This window comes from Orussus abietinus, unplaced genomic scaffold (genome assembly GCF_000612105.2).
Source record: "Orussus abietinus isolate OABI.00-Male unplaced genomic scaffold, Oabi_2.0 scaffold157, whole genome shotgun sequence".
NCBI classification, from domain to species: Eukaryota; Metazoa; Arthropoda; class Insecta; order Hymenoptera; family Orussidae; genus Orussus; species Orussus abietinus.
In genome coordinates, this window is record NW_019394318.1 from 125772 (window position 1) to 145638 (window position 19867).

A 19867-nucleotide genomic window follows, 5' to 3' on the forward strand; every position below is an offset into this window, starting at 1 on the left:
TTCGGGAATGAAGTATAGGCGTCTCATTTCTCGCGACATTCTATTAACAACTTAGGCATCCCACTTCGGGATAATTTCTCTATCACCGTTGGATTCCGAGACGAGTCCTGTAATTGGCGCGGAAATGGATTCAAATCGGAAATCGAACGTCCTCAGACAATCGGAGGGGTTCGGGAATAAATTAGAGGTGTCGAGCAGGGATGTCGTTTAGGGTCGTTAGGCTCGGTTGCCTAATTAGGCAAGTAACAGCGGGATATTAGCTCCGAATGTCGCAGGGCCGGCGAGCATTCGCTCGGCCCACTGCAGGTGCGAACGTTCGAATTGTTTTCCAATACAGAAACTATACCCTGTATGTGTCTTGCCTCTATGGAACCAGAATAGCGACGTATTCGAGCGGCAACCGGTGCGCTCAAAAATTTCAACAAAACCCCCCTTCAATCCTTCCCCCGAAGAGGGCATTCCTCTCAAGAAGAAAAACAATAAAATATGAAGCTACCAATTAACTACAATTTAGAGCAACGTGAAATAAAGCATATACAGGGGAAAACTCTCGACATGAAAAGTGAAATAATCAAGTCCCTAAATAACAAAAATGAAATCCTAAGGAAGGTCACAAAAAACCTTAACAAAAATGATGAACAGCAATACCAGTTGTTAGTGTCTCTACATGGTATCACAGTCGTAGAAACGCTAAAAAAAAAAACAATGAACATTCAGTTTTTAGAAAGAACAAATTATCTACTACCATGAAGATGTCAAAAAAGAGGAAGATCATTCTTATTCGCTTCTTCCCTGCATATATGAACATGATAGGAGTCACTGAACCGCTCGAATTACTGATATCACGATTTCCTATATAACCCCCTTAGCCAAACCCGTTCACAATGACTTTGTTCGTGCCCTCGAGCGATTCACTTCCGTCACTGGTAGCGGGTGTAGCTAACCCGGCGTCCCTCTCTCTCTCCGGTGAAGGGGTAGCTATTTAGGGGCTTAGCACCTCCGCGGGGGGTCGCCGCGAGGGCGCCAGGGTCTAGCAGGCTTGCAACCACTGTGTCACCTTTATCACCTTTATCACCTGGTGCAAATTGCCGCCATTTGGATGCTAAACCCCGGGGTCTCACCTACTGACGACTATTCGCAGGGGGCGCAAGAGGGCGCGGGCGGTGCGGACGGCCCTGCGGCCCTGCACGTACCGCGCCTGCGCAGACACCGAGCGGGCGGACGGAGCGCCGCGTGCATGCGTACGCGCCTGCACGCTGGGCTTCCCCGGAAACGCCGTAAACGGATTATCCGACAGTTTTAGGGGACGCACGAGTGTCTCGCTCGATTGCGCCATCGAATTTGACTCCAGAGTGGATTTCGAGGAACTCCACCGGTGAAATGTTTACGTGTTGCAGAAAAAAAAAAAAAAACCGGTGGTCGGTGTCACCAGAACCGCAGGGTGCTGGGCGTCCTTATAAGTGTACGTATAATACGTCAGGTGACATACGTGGTATTCTATGTGTATATTACAACGTATAATCCATTTAGAAGTTTGACATTAAACGGGGTTAATGTTGAAAGAATTTTTAATGAAAGCGCCAAATTATTATCTAAATAAGTTTACGTGTTTACATGGGCTGTAAACGACGTTTATGACCTAGAGGATGCAGTAAATCGTATATTTGTCGCATCCTCCATGTTGGAAACGTAATTTACTGGTTTTCTACTATTGGTTGACGTAATATACGGGAGAAACCGCAACAAACGCGAAGGATTTACACGATGAGATTGATTTGTCTCCTTATTTCGTTCATAAAGAGCCTCCGGCGGAATAGCTTTTCAATTTTCCGCGAGAGCTCGTGGCGCCCCATAGAAATTCCCGGAGCTGCGGGGGTGGACCGAGCGAAGTTCCCTAAGTACTCCGAAGGCTGCCATTGTATCGCGTACTTTGAATCTTCCGTTGGCTTCGCCTCGCTTTTCGACTCACTCCCGACACTTTCCATTCTGCCCGTTCCCAGTGGCTGCTCGCCTTCAGTCATTCTGCGAGCCTCGACGACTACGGAGACGCCGGCGGCATGCGCATACGGGAAATCCGCCGCTTCCGGTCGCCATCTAGCGTCCGGTCGTTCAGGCTCGCCAAAGATGGCGCTCCATTCAAGTATCGCACCTATCTGGACGTTACGGCACTTCGCTAAACTTTAAACTACCCCTTTCATGGAAATACGGAGAAGAAGGTATCACTCCGAAGAACTGCAGATAACGCAAAAGTAACCCATGGCCGTAACAATTACTATTACATGGATCTACAAATAACCGAATATAGCAGAAAGTGAGACTTCAGGCAAGGGGACTTCAGCCGCCATCTTATGCTGCCGCGCTCTTAACCTCGCAATCATGTTATTCCCGAATAGCGGCAGTCAAAATGTGCGGCAGAATTGTTTAAACACGACAAGCGCGGGCCAAAAGGTATAAATATCGTTAAGCTATGTTGGATATTGCTATTAAGGACATAAACCCCGAAAACGACAAAGACAGTCACTATGCAGTTGGAACGGTGTACATACCTAATCTCTAGCTCTCTAATAATGAAATATGGCCGCCACTCATTCCTTCCATCTTAATATTCACGATACAGCGTGAGTACCTTCATCCCTTTTCTCATAGATCCATGTGTTAATAAAACCCAGTCCGAGAGTCGTTAGTCGGATCCAAGGGAAACGACCAATCAGCCGTCGAGTCCATCCAAATGGCGCCCGGATATCCCCGACCCCGCGGTGAGAGCGATTCCCCTCGCAAGATGGCCGCCGGGGGAAGAAATCGTAGGAAAACGGAGGTCACGCGAGTGGACGAGCACGAAAGGCGCTCTCGAATTTCCCGTGCACTCGCGGGGAGGCAGGAAAAGTCGGAAGAAGAAGATGTTTCGGATCCGGATGAGGGCGCGCGAGTGGCGCCGCGCAGGGGGAGGACTCCGCACCCGCGCCCGGCGGTTCGGTCGGTAAAGTAGGACGGGGCCCGCTTCCTACGGCGATAAGTTAGGAAGGCAGCCACCTCACGGATGTTCGCGCCATTTGCGCGAGCCGGGCGAGATATGGCCCCGATAGGACGATACGAGTCCCGATACCGACACGTTGCCGCTTCGCTGCCGCTGATGGACATACGCCACTATCGCCCACGCTAGGACGGGCCTTTACGTTCTCATCAACGTCCGAATGATCGACCAGACCCCGAGCGACGGCCATGATCTTCCGAACGATACATCGTTCCCAGGATCGTTACACCGGCCATCTGTTCGCGCCTCGATTGCCGCCACTCTCGTTATCACCCGCCGTTTGAAAGCAATAGAAAACTCGCCCAATCAGACACCTCTCCCTCTAAAACCCGATTTCCTCAAATAACTCATTCCCGCCACCCAAAGCGTTCCACGAAAAACATCACATTCACATAAGGTCATCGGAGTCAGGATACGAATTTCCCCATAAACGTAAGATCTACCGGTTAGTACAACGGTGATAATAATAATTCCCGGACGAAGAACCGATTCCAGAGGATAGGCATAATTAATATCACCATTGTAACGTATAATCCCTATCCGATAGTCCGGAACCGCGACGGAGTTCCGCGCCAAGCGCATAAGCGAGCATACCCGAAGGCTACCGAGTCTCTTTACAGCGGCACCAACACGTTCCCAATTTCGGAAGTTTAATCAAACTCCTAAGCGGAACTATCGATTGAAGATTTTCAAAATGACGAGTCTGACAGACACGCGCCTCCGGCACCATCGAAAGCTCTTTCCGGGGGCCAGTCCAGGGGCACCAGGGGCGTAGCGCGCCCAGTTTCAATTTGCGAGCCGCCTCAAACAGGTTCCTCCGGGGAGAGGTTCTCTATTGCGTTTTTTCCTTTTCTTTTTGGTTCCATCGGTCTATTTTAATTTTCGCATTTCTCCGGAAGGTCCGGCCAGTTCGGCCGGGTTTCCGGCAGCGGTTCTGCCGATCCCCTCGCCCTCCCCTGCCATGCATTACGAGCGATACATTTTGCCCCCGCACCCCTGGCCCTGCTCAGAATTCCACATTGGTCCGTTTCCCCTGGGGGTGCCGCCCTGCGTTTCTTTTTTCTCCCCCCGGGGCCGCGTTTTCGGCTTCTCGTTTTTCCGGCGAGGCGCTCGCCGGGTTTTTTCCCGGCGCCCGTCCTCGCCCCGGCCGGCTTTTATTTTATCTCCCCCACTTTCATTTCATTTTATTCCTTCATTGGCCTTTTTGCTTCTAATGCAGTAACCGAGCTACCCGTTGCACACGGCAAAAGTAAACCGGACCGCGTTTACGGGGGGAGTTTCGTGGCATTTTTACACACTACCGACCAGGAACCTCGACGCGCGTAGAAGCGATGAAGAGGGACGACTCGCGAGTCCGATCAAGAGGGAAACTGTTCGAGTGAAGTGGATTTAAGAAACTACGAAAGGTGCTAAGGAATTTAATCTACGTCGATAAAGTTTAATTCAACTATACCCTTTTTGGGGGTAATGCCGTTGTGAATACTCAAGTGGGAACATAAGCTATCGCGTCCCATTACCGTAATTTATATTTTTGTTGAAGTCTTTTACAGTCTATCTTTTCATCTGTGACATTTAGCTGCAACTAAATTTTTCCTCTAAACACACGTGTTAGCCGCAGGACAAGGCAGCATTCTCTTGCAATCATTGGTAAAATTATTTACCTTCATTTTCGATTCTAAGCCTCCAAGGAGCGTAAAACATCGAAAGCGTGCACGGATCACGCCATGTTGATTCCCGTCCATGATAAGTAAATAAATTTTTGATGAAAAATGAAATTTCACGAGTTTCAGGACCTACTTTAGGGCCTCTATATTCTCGCGGCAAAATATGAAACCAATCGGTACACCCAATTCGAAGAATACTTTCTCCAACGATTTGACTTCTATATATTTTTCTTCAGACTTCAACAAAAAGACTTCAACAATATATATATACACACATGTACATATACATATACATATACATATATAGGCTAACTCTTTCACGTAGAGATGGACGAAACGGCGAAAAATTGATTTGTTCGCCCCGAAGGGTTGTTCGCAACCCTCCCTCCGTCAGGGATGGCCTTTTTGCCTCCGTGAATAATTTCGGCGCGCGATATCCCGCGGATGGGAAATGGCAAAAAGACGGCAAATCTGAAATTCTTTGAATTCCTTACAACGTATCCAGGGGGAGGGAACATCTGCACAAATGCCATTTGAAGTTCTCGAAAAGGTCGGGCTCTAAAGACGACCTCTTTCGGGCCGCAAACTTCGAGCTGGCGCCACGCATATAAACGACGCACATTAAACAGTGGACGAATTATCCAGGTATAAATCCCATTAGAGGCTCCGCAAAGGAGAAGGGCTAGAAAGGAGAACCTCCTTGGTCTAGGGACTTCGCATGCGACTCGGCGTTCCTGTTTCCGGCGAAATACTGGAAAGAGAAGCGCGCCGTTACGGGTCGGAGTTTTGAAAGAAGAGTTACTAGGGGAACGAGAAGCCATCGCGTCAGGAATAAAACCGGGGAGACAGATAGAAAGAACATTTGGAACTATCGTGGATGTAAAGTTCCTATCGGCCGGTGGCAGACAGTCGCGGCTTCGGTTTCTCGGCCACCCCCCGCAGAGAGACAGAGAGAGGGGACCAAGTCGGGATCGAAGAGGAATGTAGGAGGGAACTTCCGAGCCGCCATTGTTTCCCAAACTTTTCGGCGGGAAAACTTCGAGACGCCACCCGACCAAGGGCGGAGGAAGGCCAACCGGCGATAGCTCTTAAAAGTTGAATATTTTAGGACCACCGGAAATCTTTCCGTGTCTTCCGCGATCCATCGACTTCCGGAACCGAAATGGCGACGTTGGGTCTCCCGCTCGAAAATCGAGAGCGCCAGTTTTCCGCCGATTTCGCTTTACCCGCGAGCGTTATCAATGAACATCGTACGTCATTGTATACAGTGATGACAAACATTTGGATTAACTGCAAACGAGACACAAAGAGTGTCTACAAATTACCAATGTTTCTCCCGAATTTCTTTTAAGGGATGTTCACTCAGGAAATCATGGTTTTTAATTCTTGAAATCATGCGGTATCAGCTGTAGATCGTTGGAAATCACCGAATATTTTCACAACTTTAAGGGCGAACGTCCATTGTTACCGAATCGCATTGTGGTTTGTCATATGTCATCATATGAAATCGAAGGCAATCGGCTCTGAAAAAAGGAAACCGTTTTCCCTGATTTCCAGGTGAACAGCCCCTCGTACAATATATATGATAAAAAATTAAAATAGGTGGAAAAAAACATACAGAGAGTGTCTGACAATATCCAGTTTCTCGCGGATCATCTTCACGCGCAATCGCTATTAACAAACGTCGTACGAAGTCAAGACAAGGCTGAGAAAAAATTTAACCGAGTAAAATGAAGTAATACGCATTGATATGATTCGTATCCCACGGAGTAGTAACAGCGCGGATAATCAGACGCGAGATCATATACAAAGGAGATATAAACGGACAGGATGAAAATAGCCGAGCCCTGAATGTAGCCGCAAAGGACCCCTCGATAAATAAGCAAGTATAATGCGAAGCAGGCAACATGGCGGCCGGGGGCGCCACAAGAAGCGGCGAGCAATCCGACCGCCCTAAAATAAGCATCTCGTTTCATTTAATTGGCCGGACCGGGAGCAGAGGGGAATGTAGACCGGCGATAACCGCAAAAACGGCAATATGGCGTCGGATCAAGAGGGGTCCAGAGAGAAGCGGGACCAGGAGAGCCCATTGGTCGGGAATAGACATCTCGTTTCGTCTAATCGGCGCCTCCGGGATTGGTGTCAGGCCGCGCGGCGGGGAAAAAGGACGACGGCGATAACTGCGAAAGACCATAACACGGGGACACCGATAAAACCGTCGCCGTCGAGATGAAACCGGCCGGCAGTAAAACCGGGAATGTCCCGCGATGCATATAAGTTCCCATTTGTTTCAATTTCTTGGGCACATCGCCGTTTCCCTGCCCCAGCCGTCCTAACCCCGCGTCTGATTACTGTTTTACTTGTCCCGAATCCTCCCCGGCCGCAAGAAGAGGGCGCGGATGCTGATGTCCTATATTCTTTACGACTTGGCCGGAACTTCCGGCCGGAAGATTGCGGATAACTTTTAACTTCCCCGTCTCGAAGCTCCCGGGAAGGAATTACACTTTCGACGGGGCTCGAATCCATTTGCGGTGCGGGGTGTTTCCGGTTATCCGATGGCGCAGTATATCTCCCAAAGTGTTAAGATAGAGAAATTTGAATATCGTAAAGGTGGACCTGCGAGCTGCGCGTACCTATTTATTCGTGCATTTATATTTTCCATCCGATAATAAAGAACCTTACGTAATTTGAGAGAGTCTCCAAAGTCTTAATTTTCCATGGGGAAGCGGAGTACTTTTCTTTTTTGATTTTCATCTTAAATCACATCCTTCGAAATTCCGATTGGCGAGGCCGTGAGTCAAAGTGGATCCTATGAAGGGAACTCGATAGCCCAGATCTGATAAGCAATCGGCTGACCGATTTCTCGTTTTTTGGGGGCCGAGCCCCGTACCCCGAGACCCACCTCGGCCCGGAAGTAGGTACTCCGTCGAGCGATTCCTTTTGGGACTCCGTTTGATCCCATTACTTTTATATCTGCTCCTAGAAACGAGCCACTGCTGACGTCACGGGGCCGAGTCGTAGGAGTTGCACATTTTGCAGTTTTCTCGCCCCCTCGGAACCGCCCCTCGGATCGGAAGTCCGCGGCGACTGACTTAGTCCTTCAATTTCTGCCACTAGACCTCCCCCTCTCCTCCTTTTTCTATATCACCGGCTCCTATTTATTTGCTTACACCGCCTTCCGATTTAATCTTTCATCCCCCGAGCGGGAATCTGCCCCACCGATGCATCGTCCCGACCCTTGACCCCTGGCAGCCCTCAAATTGCAGACACCAAGATGGCGGCCAAAACGATTACTCCTTCCTCGGTGTTACTAAACATATCAACGTCCATTGCTAACATCTAACCGACCGACTAAGAGAAGAACGTTAGTTATCTATTTCCATCGAAGAATATCCAGGGAATATTCTAATAACCCCAAGCCATACATCCTACGTCCCCGTTTAAAATGCACACACCAAGATGGCGGCCTAGTCCTTCTTAATCGGTGTTCTTATCACTTATAGATTGGGTTAACTCATCGTTACGAGACGTTGAATCTTGCTTAAAATGCGCATACCAAAATGCCAACCGGAGTGATTACTTTATTAGTCGTCGACGTCAGGTATAGGTTAGGTGAAAATCCAATGGAAGCCTTTGGATTTTCGAAACCTCGATACGTTGGACTACGGAAAAAAAAAAAAGAAAAAAGAAAAACAGTGCCGGCCGTCCCGACAGTGTGTCCGTGCCGTTAACGGATCCATTTGCAAGGCGAGCCGAGGTTTTCGCGCGTGCAGTTGCAGCTGCACTTGACGTCACGTGCACAAGACCGAGGGATTGGCCGGCCTGCTCTCTAGGGCGACCAACCTGGCGAGATAAATAGCGAGCGCACGCGCACCGGCAGCGCCCTTCGTTTCAATTCAGATAGCGTGACGTAGGCCGACAGGGTGGCGGCCCTGGCAGTCGCGTCAGGATGCGGGACGCCGAAGGTTGGCAGCCCTGCACCGGGCGGCTCGGGCAAAAAGCAAACACACGAGGACGCAGGCCAACCCAACGACTAGATAACGCGGTTGAAATGTGCACCGCCGCTACTTTACCCGGTAAACACGAGGCAATAGACATAAAAATACATAAAAACAGGGTTAGATGTTAGGTTAGGGAAACGTAAGAATGAAATAAACTCCAGATGTCGATTCGTTCTATCCATAGAGCTTTCAGAAATTATTAGAAATGGAAATTTTGTTTTTACCGGGTAAACGCGACGTTGGAGACAAAAAAAATATATAGAAACAGGGTTAAAAATTAGGTTAGGGAAACGTAAGAATGAAATAATCTCGAGATGTCGATTTATTCCATCCATAGAGCTTTCAGAAATGATTAGAAATATAAATTTTCTTTTTTACCCGGTAAACGCGAGGCAATAGACATAAAAATACATAAAAACAGGGTTAGATGTTAGGTTAGGGAAACGTAAGAATGAAATAAACTCCAGATGTCGATACGTTCTATCCATAGAGCTTTCAGAAATTATTAGAAATATAAATTTTCTTTTTTACCCGGTAAACGCGACGTTGGAGGCATACAAAATATAGAAACAGGGTTAGAAGTTAGGTTAGAGAAACGTAAGAATGAAATAAACTCGAGATGTCGATTGGTTCCATCAATAGAGCTTTCAGAAATGATTAGAAATGGAAATTGGTTTTGCCCGGTGAACGCGAAAATATACAGCCGTCACACGGTACGACCCCCTTAATAAAACGTCAACGTGGGGCTGCATCTCTGTGTTTAAAAATATAGCGATTCAGGAGCGAGCGTCGTTACCAGACTTAAAGAGTCGGTTCTCTATCTTCCTTTTAATTCGGCGCGACACGTTTGAAAAATGTGACATCGGCAGACATGGCGGCCGCATTCGGGCGCAGGATACCGAAGGTTGGCCACCCTGGCCAGGCGGGGGCTCGACAAAAAGCAAACAGACGAGGACAGAGGGCAACCCAGCGAATAGATAACGCGGGTGAAATGTGCGCCGTCATCATTTTCCCGGGTAAATGTGGCGTAATAGAAAAAAAAAAAAAAAAAAGAAAATCCCCACGGGTTGAGGTTAGGTCGGCGAGGCCCCCTTAAAAAGAATCGCGCACGCATTAAATCGCCGGCCGCTCGGCGCGACGCTCCGCCAGTTGTTAGCGGAGAACCTCTCTTAATGACGTTCATTTTTTACGAACGTGCCGAAACAAAACGAGTGCCGCCACCTTTTCGGGAGAAGCGTCAGTTTTTTGGGACGGAGCGATTGGTACACCTGCCTCGAGTACACTCCTCGCGAGCTCGTTTTGGATCGTTCCTGGTCGAGCGCATATTCTCTCATCGATCGTCTCGATTGCAACATATTTACCGGAAAATCACTAAATCACGATATTAATCGTGAAAGAAAAATCCTAACCCGTCGCTGTTAAAAACCTCTTGCGCTTCAATTTAATTATGAACTATTTTGCAATAAAGCACCATTTAGTCGAGCGCATATTCCCTCGTCGATCGTCTCGATTGCAACATATTAACCGTAAAATCACTGAATCGCGACATTAATCACGAAAGAAAAATCCTAACCCGTTGCTGTCATAAACCTCTTGCGCATCGATTTAATGATGAACTATTTTGCAATAAAGCACCATTTAGTTGCATCGCTTCGGATCGTTCCTGGTCGAGTGCATATTCCCTCGTCGATCGTCTCGATTGCAACATATTAACCGTAAAATCACTGAATCGCGATATTCATCATGAAAGAAAAATCCTAACCCGTCGCTGTTAAAAACTTCTTGCGCTTCGATTTAATGATGAACTATTTTGCAATAAAGAACCATTTAGTTGCATCGCTTCGGATCGTTTCTGCTTGAGCGCAGATTCCCTCGTCGATCGTCTCGATTGCAACATATTAACCGGAAAATCACTAAATCACGATATTAATCACGAAAGAAAAATCCTAACCAAATTATCATTAAAAACCCGGGAGAAAAGACCGCAACCAACCCATTGCCACGATTAATTTATCTCCATTCGCTGCGAGAAACGCCAATTAGTGAATTCGTTCACTTAGCAATAGTTATCTTACCTGCGACTAATGTTAATGAATATACACGGTAACTTAATACGGGATAATTTTAGTAGGGAAAGTGATTAACTAATAAGATCCGATAAATCTACCACCCTTCTTTTCCAACGGCTGGAAAGCAATTCCCTAGAACTCCGGAACCCCCTTTCGGAAAAAGTACCCAGTAGAGGGAATGTTGGTTCTTCGCGGAATCGGTGCAAAAGGTAAATGTCTGGGAGGGGTGGGAATAAAAAAAAAAGGAAAGAAAGGTTTAAAGAAAAAGAAAATCCGCGAGCAAGCCCGTCGAAGAAGGGCGTCAAAGAAACTCGAAAGTTGGACAAAGAAACGGCGAATTCCCAGGGAGGGAAAACTTCCGTGCAATTTTCATGGCTGCCAACCTGATGGCGCGTCTATCAGACGGTTGCGCCATCACCAGGAAGTTTGTCGAAGTAATTCGGACTTCCGGCCCTATTCTAGTCACGTACTCATCCGCCCTGGTCCTTTCTCCTCTCCCCTTATTATCCTAGACCGTCTGTAATTCCCGTTTTTTTTTCCTCCCCACCCCATCCCCCCACCCACCGATGACAAAAGTCCCGAAATTAAAACGGCCAGGGCAAAGTTTCACTTCAATTGCCATAATTAGTCAACTCGCACCTCCCCTTCCGGGCGATATGTCTCCCCCGCAAATCTAGTAACTTTCCGCGCGGAAAGTTCGGCGAAGGACTTTATTGCGCGAGTGGAGGGAAAAGGAAAATCAGGAGGATTCCGTAAACCCGCGAGAAGGTTCGAGGGACGAGGAATTACGCGGTATCCGGAGAACCGGCGAGGAAAGTAAGACGAGGAAGTATCACCTCGCGCCGCGGAAGCGACGCTCCCGGGACTTTATTAACCGCGGCACATCCGGCGCGGAATTTCCGCGTCGAGGAGCGAATGAAATTTAACTATGGCCACATATGGGCCCTTCTAACGTCCTCCCCGCCACTTTTCCTGGGGACTTATGATACTCGTAAGATTCCGCAAGGCACGCAGCCCCGAGGTGCCATGCTGCGGAAAATTTCCGCGCGGTTTGAGCGATTTCCGCGTTCCGGCGCTCACCCTGCCGTGGAAACCACCCCGAGAGAGGGTGTCCGACTCGGCGCTTCGATTTCCCGCTGCCCGGGAAAGTATTTCCCTTTCTTTTCCCGCAGAACGACCGATCTCCCGGCGCCATATTGCCAGACTGGATCTAACTCGCTTCTATATACTCCCCGTAGAAAATCGGATGGAAATTTTCGGCAAACTTCCGACAGCTGACGAAGTTCGCCGGTGGTTTAGCTTGCAGTCGCTCGAGAGAACGATTTGTGAAACTAATACGCCTCATCGAGTCGGTTTCCACAAATTGGCTAAGATCATTAAGGGGTCATATGCAGTTAACTGAAATGCATTTTTTTTTTAATCCTAAAACAGAGAGTGATTTCATGGTACAGTTATCGAACTTGATATATGATTTTTCTTACGCTCCGTTTTCGAGTAAAAAATGCATTTTAGTTACGAAAAGAAGATTCTTGAATTTCGCCAATGACAACTGCATATCACCCCTTAATTAATATTAATCCCAATTCGGTAACAGTCTCCCACGCGCAGAGAATCCCTGGGGAACTTCTCGACGATGGCCGGCTTTCCCCAGAGCCGATAGCGTAGACTTTGCTCTTTGATTACAATTAATCAGCAGCTCGGTCGAAAACAGTCCATCGATCCCACTCCTGCGCTCTGCGATAACGATAACGACTTGACGCAAAACGGTGCCACTTGACTTTCCTTGCTCTTATATATTACTTGTCCATAATTTGTTTACCAGCTTCTGTTTATTGTTTACGACGATGCTGGAGGTTCCAGAATGGAGCCGACCATTTTAGACAATTTGTTATTACCCATTTCATCTTGGACAGGCAATGGCTACGATTTTCACAATTTCATTTACCCTCTGAAATATTTACTTGCGAGGAACGAACGCTTGGAGGACCTCAAAATCCTGTCAAACCGTCGACCGAGAGCGAGGATGCTGGAAGCATTTATCCCGATTCATTATCGTCGAGAGCGGGTGGTACGACTGCCAGTCATTTCCAGTAAATTGTTATTCGGCACAATTCGAGCCTTCAATTTGGCCTGATTGACGAGTGCCATCGAGGCGATACACTTGTGCAGTGCAGACCCACGTGGACAAATTATACATAAACAAGGGCCGTGGGTTATTATTTAAACACTTCGCCCTGTCGGTTGTCCAGCACACTCCGTCGCTAATGGTATACCCTTGAATTCCTACAATGCCATTAATTTGCCTAATAATTTAATAATTGTCCAGCAATTTTTACGTGAGTAAACTCTTTTTCGGAAACACCTTTCAAACATCGAACACGATCGGAACGGGAATAACGTCCAATCCATGAAATACACCATTAAATTCCGATACATACTCGGCGTACCTTCGGGTTCCCGCAAGTGATAAATTTCTGATAAGTTAATAATTTTTCGGCAATTCTTTTTTCTTTGCAAGCTTTTTTTTCCACGACTAATTTTCAAACATTGGGCATGCGAATGACGTCCAATCCATGAAACAGAACGTTAAATTCCGATATATACTCGGCGTACCTTCGAATTCCCGCAAGTACTACAATTTCTGATAAGCTAATATTTTCTTGGTAATTTTTATGTTCGCGAGCTTTTTCTCCCACGTCCAATTTTTAAACATTGACCCTGCAAACGACGTCCAATCCATGAAATATACCATTAAATTCCAATACATACTCGGCGTACTTTCGGATTCCCGCAAATAATAAAATTTCTGATAAGCTAATAATTTTTTGGCAACTTTTTTTTCTTTGCAAGCTTCTTTTTCCACGACTAATTTTCAAACATTGGGCACGCGAACGATGTCCAATCCATGAAACAGAACGTTAAATTCCGATATATATTGGGCGTACTTTCGAATTCCCGCCCTGGCACTAAAGTTTCTGATAAACTAATAATTTCTCGGCAGTTTTTATGTTCGCGAGCTTTTTTTCTCCGCGACTACTTTTCACACATTGAGCACGCGAACGACGTCCAATCAATGAAATATACCGTCAAATTCCGACATACCTCGACGTACATTCCTACAATGGCGCTTAAATTTCTGATAATCAAATAACTTTTCGAACAATTTCTACTTTTGCAAGCTCCCGCGCCGGAGAGCAATTCTTCCGAAACTCTGGCTGACCGCAAACAGTAACAAACATCGAGCACGGCCGAAACGCGAATAATACGCGAATCCATGGAATAGGGCATTAAATTCCGACAAGGACGCCTCGATTCGAATAATCGTAATCTAAATACGCGGCGGCCGCGGTAACCTCAAAATTCTGCCAAAATGGCCGCGCCGTCCGGGGACGTTCGGAACATTTGTCCGGGTTCATTATCGTCGAGAGCCGAGTGCTACCACTGTCAGTCATTTCCAGTAAATTGTTCCTCGGTTCGAGCCTTCAATTCGCGCTGATTGACGTGCACCGGCCAAGCGATACACCCCCATAACCTTTCCTATCTGGACTCGAAACGTTAGAGGTTAGGTTACGACGAGGTTAGGTCCCCGAACATAACCTAACCGTAATGATGGCCCGTCGATGCGCCCGAGCGCAAGGTAGCACCTCGGCGTCGTATACGTTATTAACGTTGCAAATTCAGTCGTGTTTCTATTATTATTATTTTTTTTTTCGTTAATTGCACATTTGCCTTAACGAGCGTTCTTTTCGGCCGACAATCCGCCTATTTCCCGATTTCGTATTACAGTTAATCACGGTTCCGATAATTTACATTCAGCGCATTAATAAAATATTTACACACGGTTAAATATTAAACCGGGGAATTATAAAACAAATCGGAGATCTCGTCCTCTCCCTCCGCTGCGGTGCAAACACGGCGTTCAAAATTAATGCGGCGAGCGAAACGTAAAAGTATCAAAGGATTTGTTAAACGAAATTATGCCCGATGAGTGCCTGATTAAACGAGTGCCAACTCTGAATTTCGAAGTCTTGTATTAATTCATATACGTAATTGCATTACTTGACAATGTAGTAGGGTCAATTTAAATTCTGGTGCAGAAAATCTACGAAAGGAATGACCAACGGGCGAAGACTCGATTTATGGTGTGAAGGTTAATGCTTAAGTAATCACCGTTTTTAGAAAATTAATTATTCCCTAGCGGCCGTCTATAAATGCGGGAATTGCAGAATTCGCCGCGGATAGTTCAATATGGAAATTCCAACCCAAACGATTCGTGAACTGTTTATATTTGGCGCGAGACTTTGCAAGCCTCCCCATTGCAGAAGAGGATAAAACCGATAATAAAACGCCTCAAGGATTAGGAAAAGGAATGTTGTGATTGTCATGAAATTCCATAATTATAATTAACCTCGAATTATTGAAACTTCGCGTTGGAAAAATGATTCAAACCGACAATTCAAAATCCCTATCTAGGTACACGAAGGAAAAAATAAAGAGAAAAAAAAAGTCGGTTGATTCAAAGAAACATGCATCGCGACGACAAAATCCCGATTTATGGTGTGAACGTTAATGCTCAAGTAATCGCCGTTTTTAGAAAATTAATTATTCCCTTCCCTATACGAAGGAAAAAAAAAACAGTCGGTTGATTAAAAGAAACATGCATCGCGACGACAAAATCCCGCGATCAAGAACATCCAAGGAAACCCCAGACTGAGTAAACAAAAGTCGTTTAAATCGATATCCATTTTTGTTCTCGAGAAAATAATTGTAATGGCACGGGGCAATAATGAAGCGAATTAATTAATCCTTGATAATCGTTTTAACTCGAATATTGCTCTCGATCACATTAGGGGGGGATAGGAGGACGTCATCTGCAAGGTGTTTGAAATAGGAGGATTGAGGCTTGAAAAAAGGACTTCCGGCCACCTTGCAACAAAAGATGGAAGGTCGCGACTCCCGCGAATTCTGTCCGCTTCCGCAACGAGGAAGCGTAAAGGGGAAAAAAAAAAAGAGCAAAGGGAAACAAAGCAGCGCAGCCGAACACGCTTGGGCGTCGTGTCGTCGGGCGAGCTTTTTATTATGGGCTTTTATTATACTTCGGAATACACGCGACGAGGCGGCCTCTGGCCGCGCCGTAAAAAGCCGCACGTAAGACCGTTTCGAGCGCCAATAGGAAAAGACTCGTATAGGAAACTTACCATTTATGACCGCGAAAATGCCCAGCGCGAAGAGCAGCAGCGAGCGCACGCACATCTTCCTTGCTTTCTCAGAGTCTGTCTCGGTCTGGTTGGTTGTCTCGTTCCTCACACCCCTTCCCGGCAGTCCATGATGATTCACGCCCGTCGTCCGATCTTATAGCCGTTCAACACCGAGCCTCGTCGAGATAAACCGAGCAAAAGGAACTCCGCTTATCGGCAAGTCCATTCTCCGTCGGTGGCTCCTGAGATTTGGGCACCTGGGACCACCAGGACCCGCGAAGGTCCCCCGTACAGTATCCGAACAACGACAAAGTGTTGGAGTATATCCTAGAATTTCGGCTTGCCTACCTCGAGGGTAAACATTCACGACCCCACTCTTCCTCTTCTCCAAAACAATAATATGTACGTGTCGAACGGTCGAGTGCTGGTCGACCGATCACCGATGATGACGTTGATGCGTACTTGGTTTCCCTTGTTCTTCGGTCGCCTTCAAATTAAGGGGTAAAAAGCTTCCAGGTTCGTTGTTTCCGTCGGGGGTTACTAGCGATATAAAACAATCGCAGTGGTAACGACTTTCGCGTAAGCTCCTTTGGCTTAACCGAATCGGCTTTGTTCCCGAGGAGTGACCAACGACGAGTGCCCAAGAAGAGGAGCTATTCCGTGGCTCTAGCGTTCCTCTTTTTGGGAGAATCGAGCTACGCCGAGACAGAATTTCGGGTGTCGATAGAAGGTTAACATCGTTTGTTGTCGGAGCTTTTTTATTGGGTCGGGTTAACAGCACGATACGATGACTAGGCGACGCTACTTCTGCATGGTTCCAGACCCGTGGCGAATCTTGGGGGGGTTGTTCCCTTTCTTTTCGCGTGGTCCCCGAGAACCAGCGGATGCAGCGAGCTGATCCCTCTCTGTCAGATCTCGTTCATTGTTGCTGCTCCGGGGAGGAATCGCCAATAGGTGGTGCTCCGTTTTGTCCCCGGCCACGAACCGACCGCGCATCAGTCAACTCGGAGTCCCGGAGTGTTTTATCAACAGCCGGGTCGCTCGTTGAATCTCCGGATCGGGAGAGGAAAGAAGAGACTGCGATTGGTCCAGGACTCGAGCCGAGTCACAAGTGGGCAATCGCGTCTCTCAGTTGGCCGCGTCCCGCCGTCATGGCGCCGCCGACGGCCTACTTCCGTTGGGGCGGTGATTTTTAATTGGCGCGACGAAGAGCCAATCCCCCTTGGAGACTGCGTAATTAATTGTTAATTAGAGCCAATTGGTAATTAGTTAATCGAGTTTCGGTGTCGCGATCCGCTTTCACGGGATGCCGTTCATCCCCCTCCACTCGCCGTTTCTTTTTTAGGGGAACTTGATGCGCCGATCTTCCTTCTCCTTCTTCCTTCTTGTTTGTTTTTCTTCCTTCCTTTCGTCCGCTTCTCCCGGCTGATCCCTCCCTCACTCCCCCCCTCCCCCCTTATCCTCCTCGGCTGTGTGCTCTTCCAATGGGAAACGTCTTTCGGGACCCTTCGCTGACGTCAGCAATTTGCTCGGGCGATCCTCTTCCTTTCTCCCGTTTCGTTTCTCCTCCTCTATATCCTCCTAGCTGACCGCGCGGAGCTCTCGCGAGGTGATCACTCCGTCGGCTCTCGATTCTCCGCAACTTTGGCAGCTTTTCTTTTAGGTGTAATTACGGGGATTCGAGAGTTCTCCCGGTTTCTCTCGAGATTACCTCGAAGAACCCGCTCGGAGGCGGCTTTCCGAGCCTCGCGTCGACGCCGGCCACCGAAACAATCGACCCCCTCCACTAGGGGATCCAACTTCGTAAATCTCAACTTCGTAATCCCTCGTCGAGTCCAAGCCTCTCCGGGAAACCAATCGCGACCCAGACCGGAAGCTCACCTTTTCTAGGGAGAAAACTCAGAGATCGATGTACGATTACTGACCCTTGAGCTTGCAATTAATTCCAAACAAGGATAAACCTACAATAGTGCTCTTTTCTACGAGTTTCCTTTCGCGGTTAACGGTCCGTTATGCGGAGACTTTTCGCGCGCGCTTTCCCGCTCGGGTCTCGAAGCTCCGTGAGGCTCGAAAGCACGAGCGTCCAGCCGCGGCGAGCTTGTAGCGCGCACTGAACTTGGGTAACGTGCCGCGCTAACACGTTTTGTACCCCCACTCCCGGCCGGCGCCTCCCACCAGTCCTGCGCAGTCGGCGACGCGCACGGTTTGGCGGCGCGACGCGGGTATATAAGTCCGCGCACGCTTGGCCGGTGGTCTCTCCGCGGCTCGGGGTGGTGACGTCAAGGGTGGTAAGCGCAAAGCGGGGTATGGGGAGAATGTTGCCGCTACATCGGCAGAGCTTGCGGCAGAAGTTATGACCTCAAAGGGGTCGTCAGCGAGGCCGTCCTCAAATTAGTATAATGTCGACCGACCGAGCAAGAGCCTACCTTGAGTTTCAACCGGAGCTTGCGGAACGCACGCGGATTGTTCCCGTCCTCTACCCTTGCCTTCCCACCACTCCAAGTTACCTACATGAGTGCACCTCTTAGAAAGCTCAAGGATTAATGAATTTATGCTTAACTTGTACTCGAGTACGTGTCGATGGCGTACATCGCATAGAGACTGTAATTTCCACCTGATAAGGTGGATACGATGATTAAATCGAATTTAAGGACGCTAGTAATCTCATGGATCGTACTACCTTACTTCATCTCCTTCTGTTAATGGTAATCTTTTAATTATTATTAAATTAATGAAGGACTATTTTACGGAAATATCTAATATTTACTAAAAGTTGGAAGTTTTTTTTACGGTGGAGATCATTGAGAGTGCTTTGATCCAGGGCCGTCTGTTGCTGTTGCTAAATGATACGCATCAGCCACCTTCATCATTTAAGCGACTCGCGGTTTATCCTGCTCGCAAATCCCGAAGAGAAACAGATTATCGACTGAGCAAACAGGCAGACGCAAGCGAGCGATTTGTGGGAGCTATCGTGGCTCTTTCCCTCTTCGTCCCTCTGCATATCTCGCCTGTCCTTCCCACTCGCTCCCTCCTACTCTCCCTCTTTCGGTATCCCTCCGTACCACGCTCCATTTCTGTTTATTTGCACCTATATGGAGATTTCGGCGAGCGTGACCGCTGCAGACATATGTGTAACACACCTGGCCAGAACGCACTGCTTTGCATATGTATGTACATCCTCACATGCGAACGGCAGTAGATGGCTAAACACATATCTGGTCGGTATAAACGTGCTCGTTTATACCGCCGCAATTCCTTCTTTGAAAGCGCGGGTTTGTGCAAATGCACACATTTACTGCGGTTCTACTTTTGTGTGTAGTCGAGTCTTGATACGTGTATACAAACTTTCGTGTGCGGCTTTACGTGAATACAGGGGTTTACACAGGTAGAAGCTTTACTATCAATTTTTAAACTCTTATCGCGAAGTATTCTTTACTGATTAACTACGGTAAAACATGGAATTGAAATCAATACTTCCCGCGGAGAGCACTTCATTACATAATCATTTTACTGCCTAACTTTGAGGTTATGCTGCCCTCCTTCGCGCCGACTCCGCTCCAGCTTTGTGAATATTTACATCGACATGATTCCAGATTGTATACGTTGGATCTGCGGCAATTGCGTGCAATCCACACGGACTCATGCAAATAGACATGCGGTGTATATTTGCAGCTTATCCACTGCGGGGTATACCTATGCCTCGGAATGATTATCGCAACGATTTCATTATACGCGTTAGGTCCTGGAATGATCGGGCGACGACAATGGGACTGCCGCCATTTTCCCCAGATTTCCCTATCGCACCTGGGAGTTTTCTGCCAGTATTCTATCAACGACCTGACGACGCTTTTTGTTTTGTTGTTCTTTTTTCATACTCCCGTATAGGGTCGTTGTAACTCGAGCC

The 19867-nt window shown here is 47.6% G+C and overlaps 1 protein-coding gene across 4 annotated transcripts in view; it reads right to left on the minus strand.

The window, feature by feature from the left end:
• LOC105702672 (carbonic anhydrase-related protein 10) overlaps positions 1–18060 on the minus strand; it is an 88282-nt gene extending 70222 nt beyond the window's left edge. For all 4 annotated transcript variants that reach the window (XM_012430398.1, XM_012430397.1, XM_012430396.1 and 1 more), the window contains exon 1: positions 15964–18060. In XM_012430398.1, coding sequence (XP_012285821.1) covers positions 15964–16018 — 55 coding nt within the window. In that variant the 5' untranslated portion in view covers positions 16019–18060. The remainder of the gene's footprint in view (positions 1–15963) is intronic.
• Between the last annotated feature and the right edge of the window lie 1807 nt (positions 18061–19867).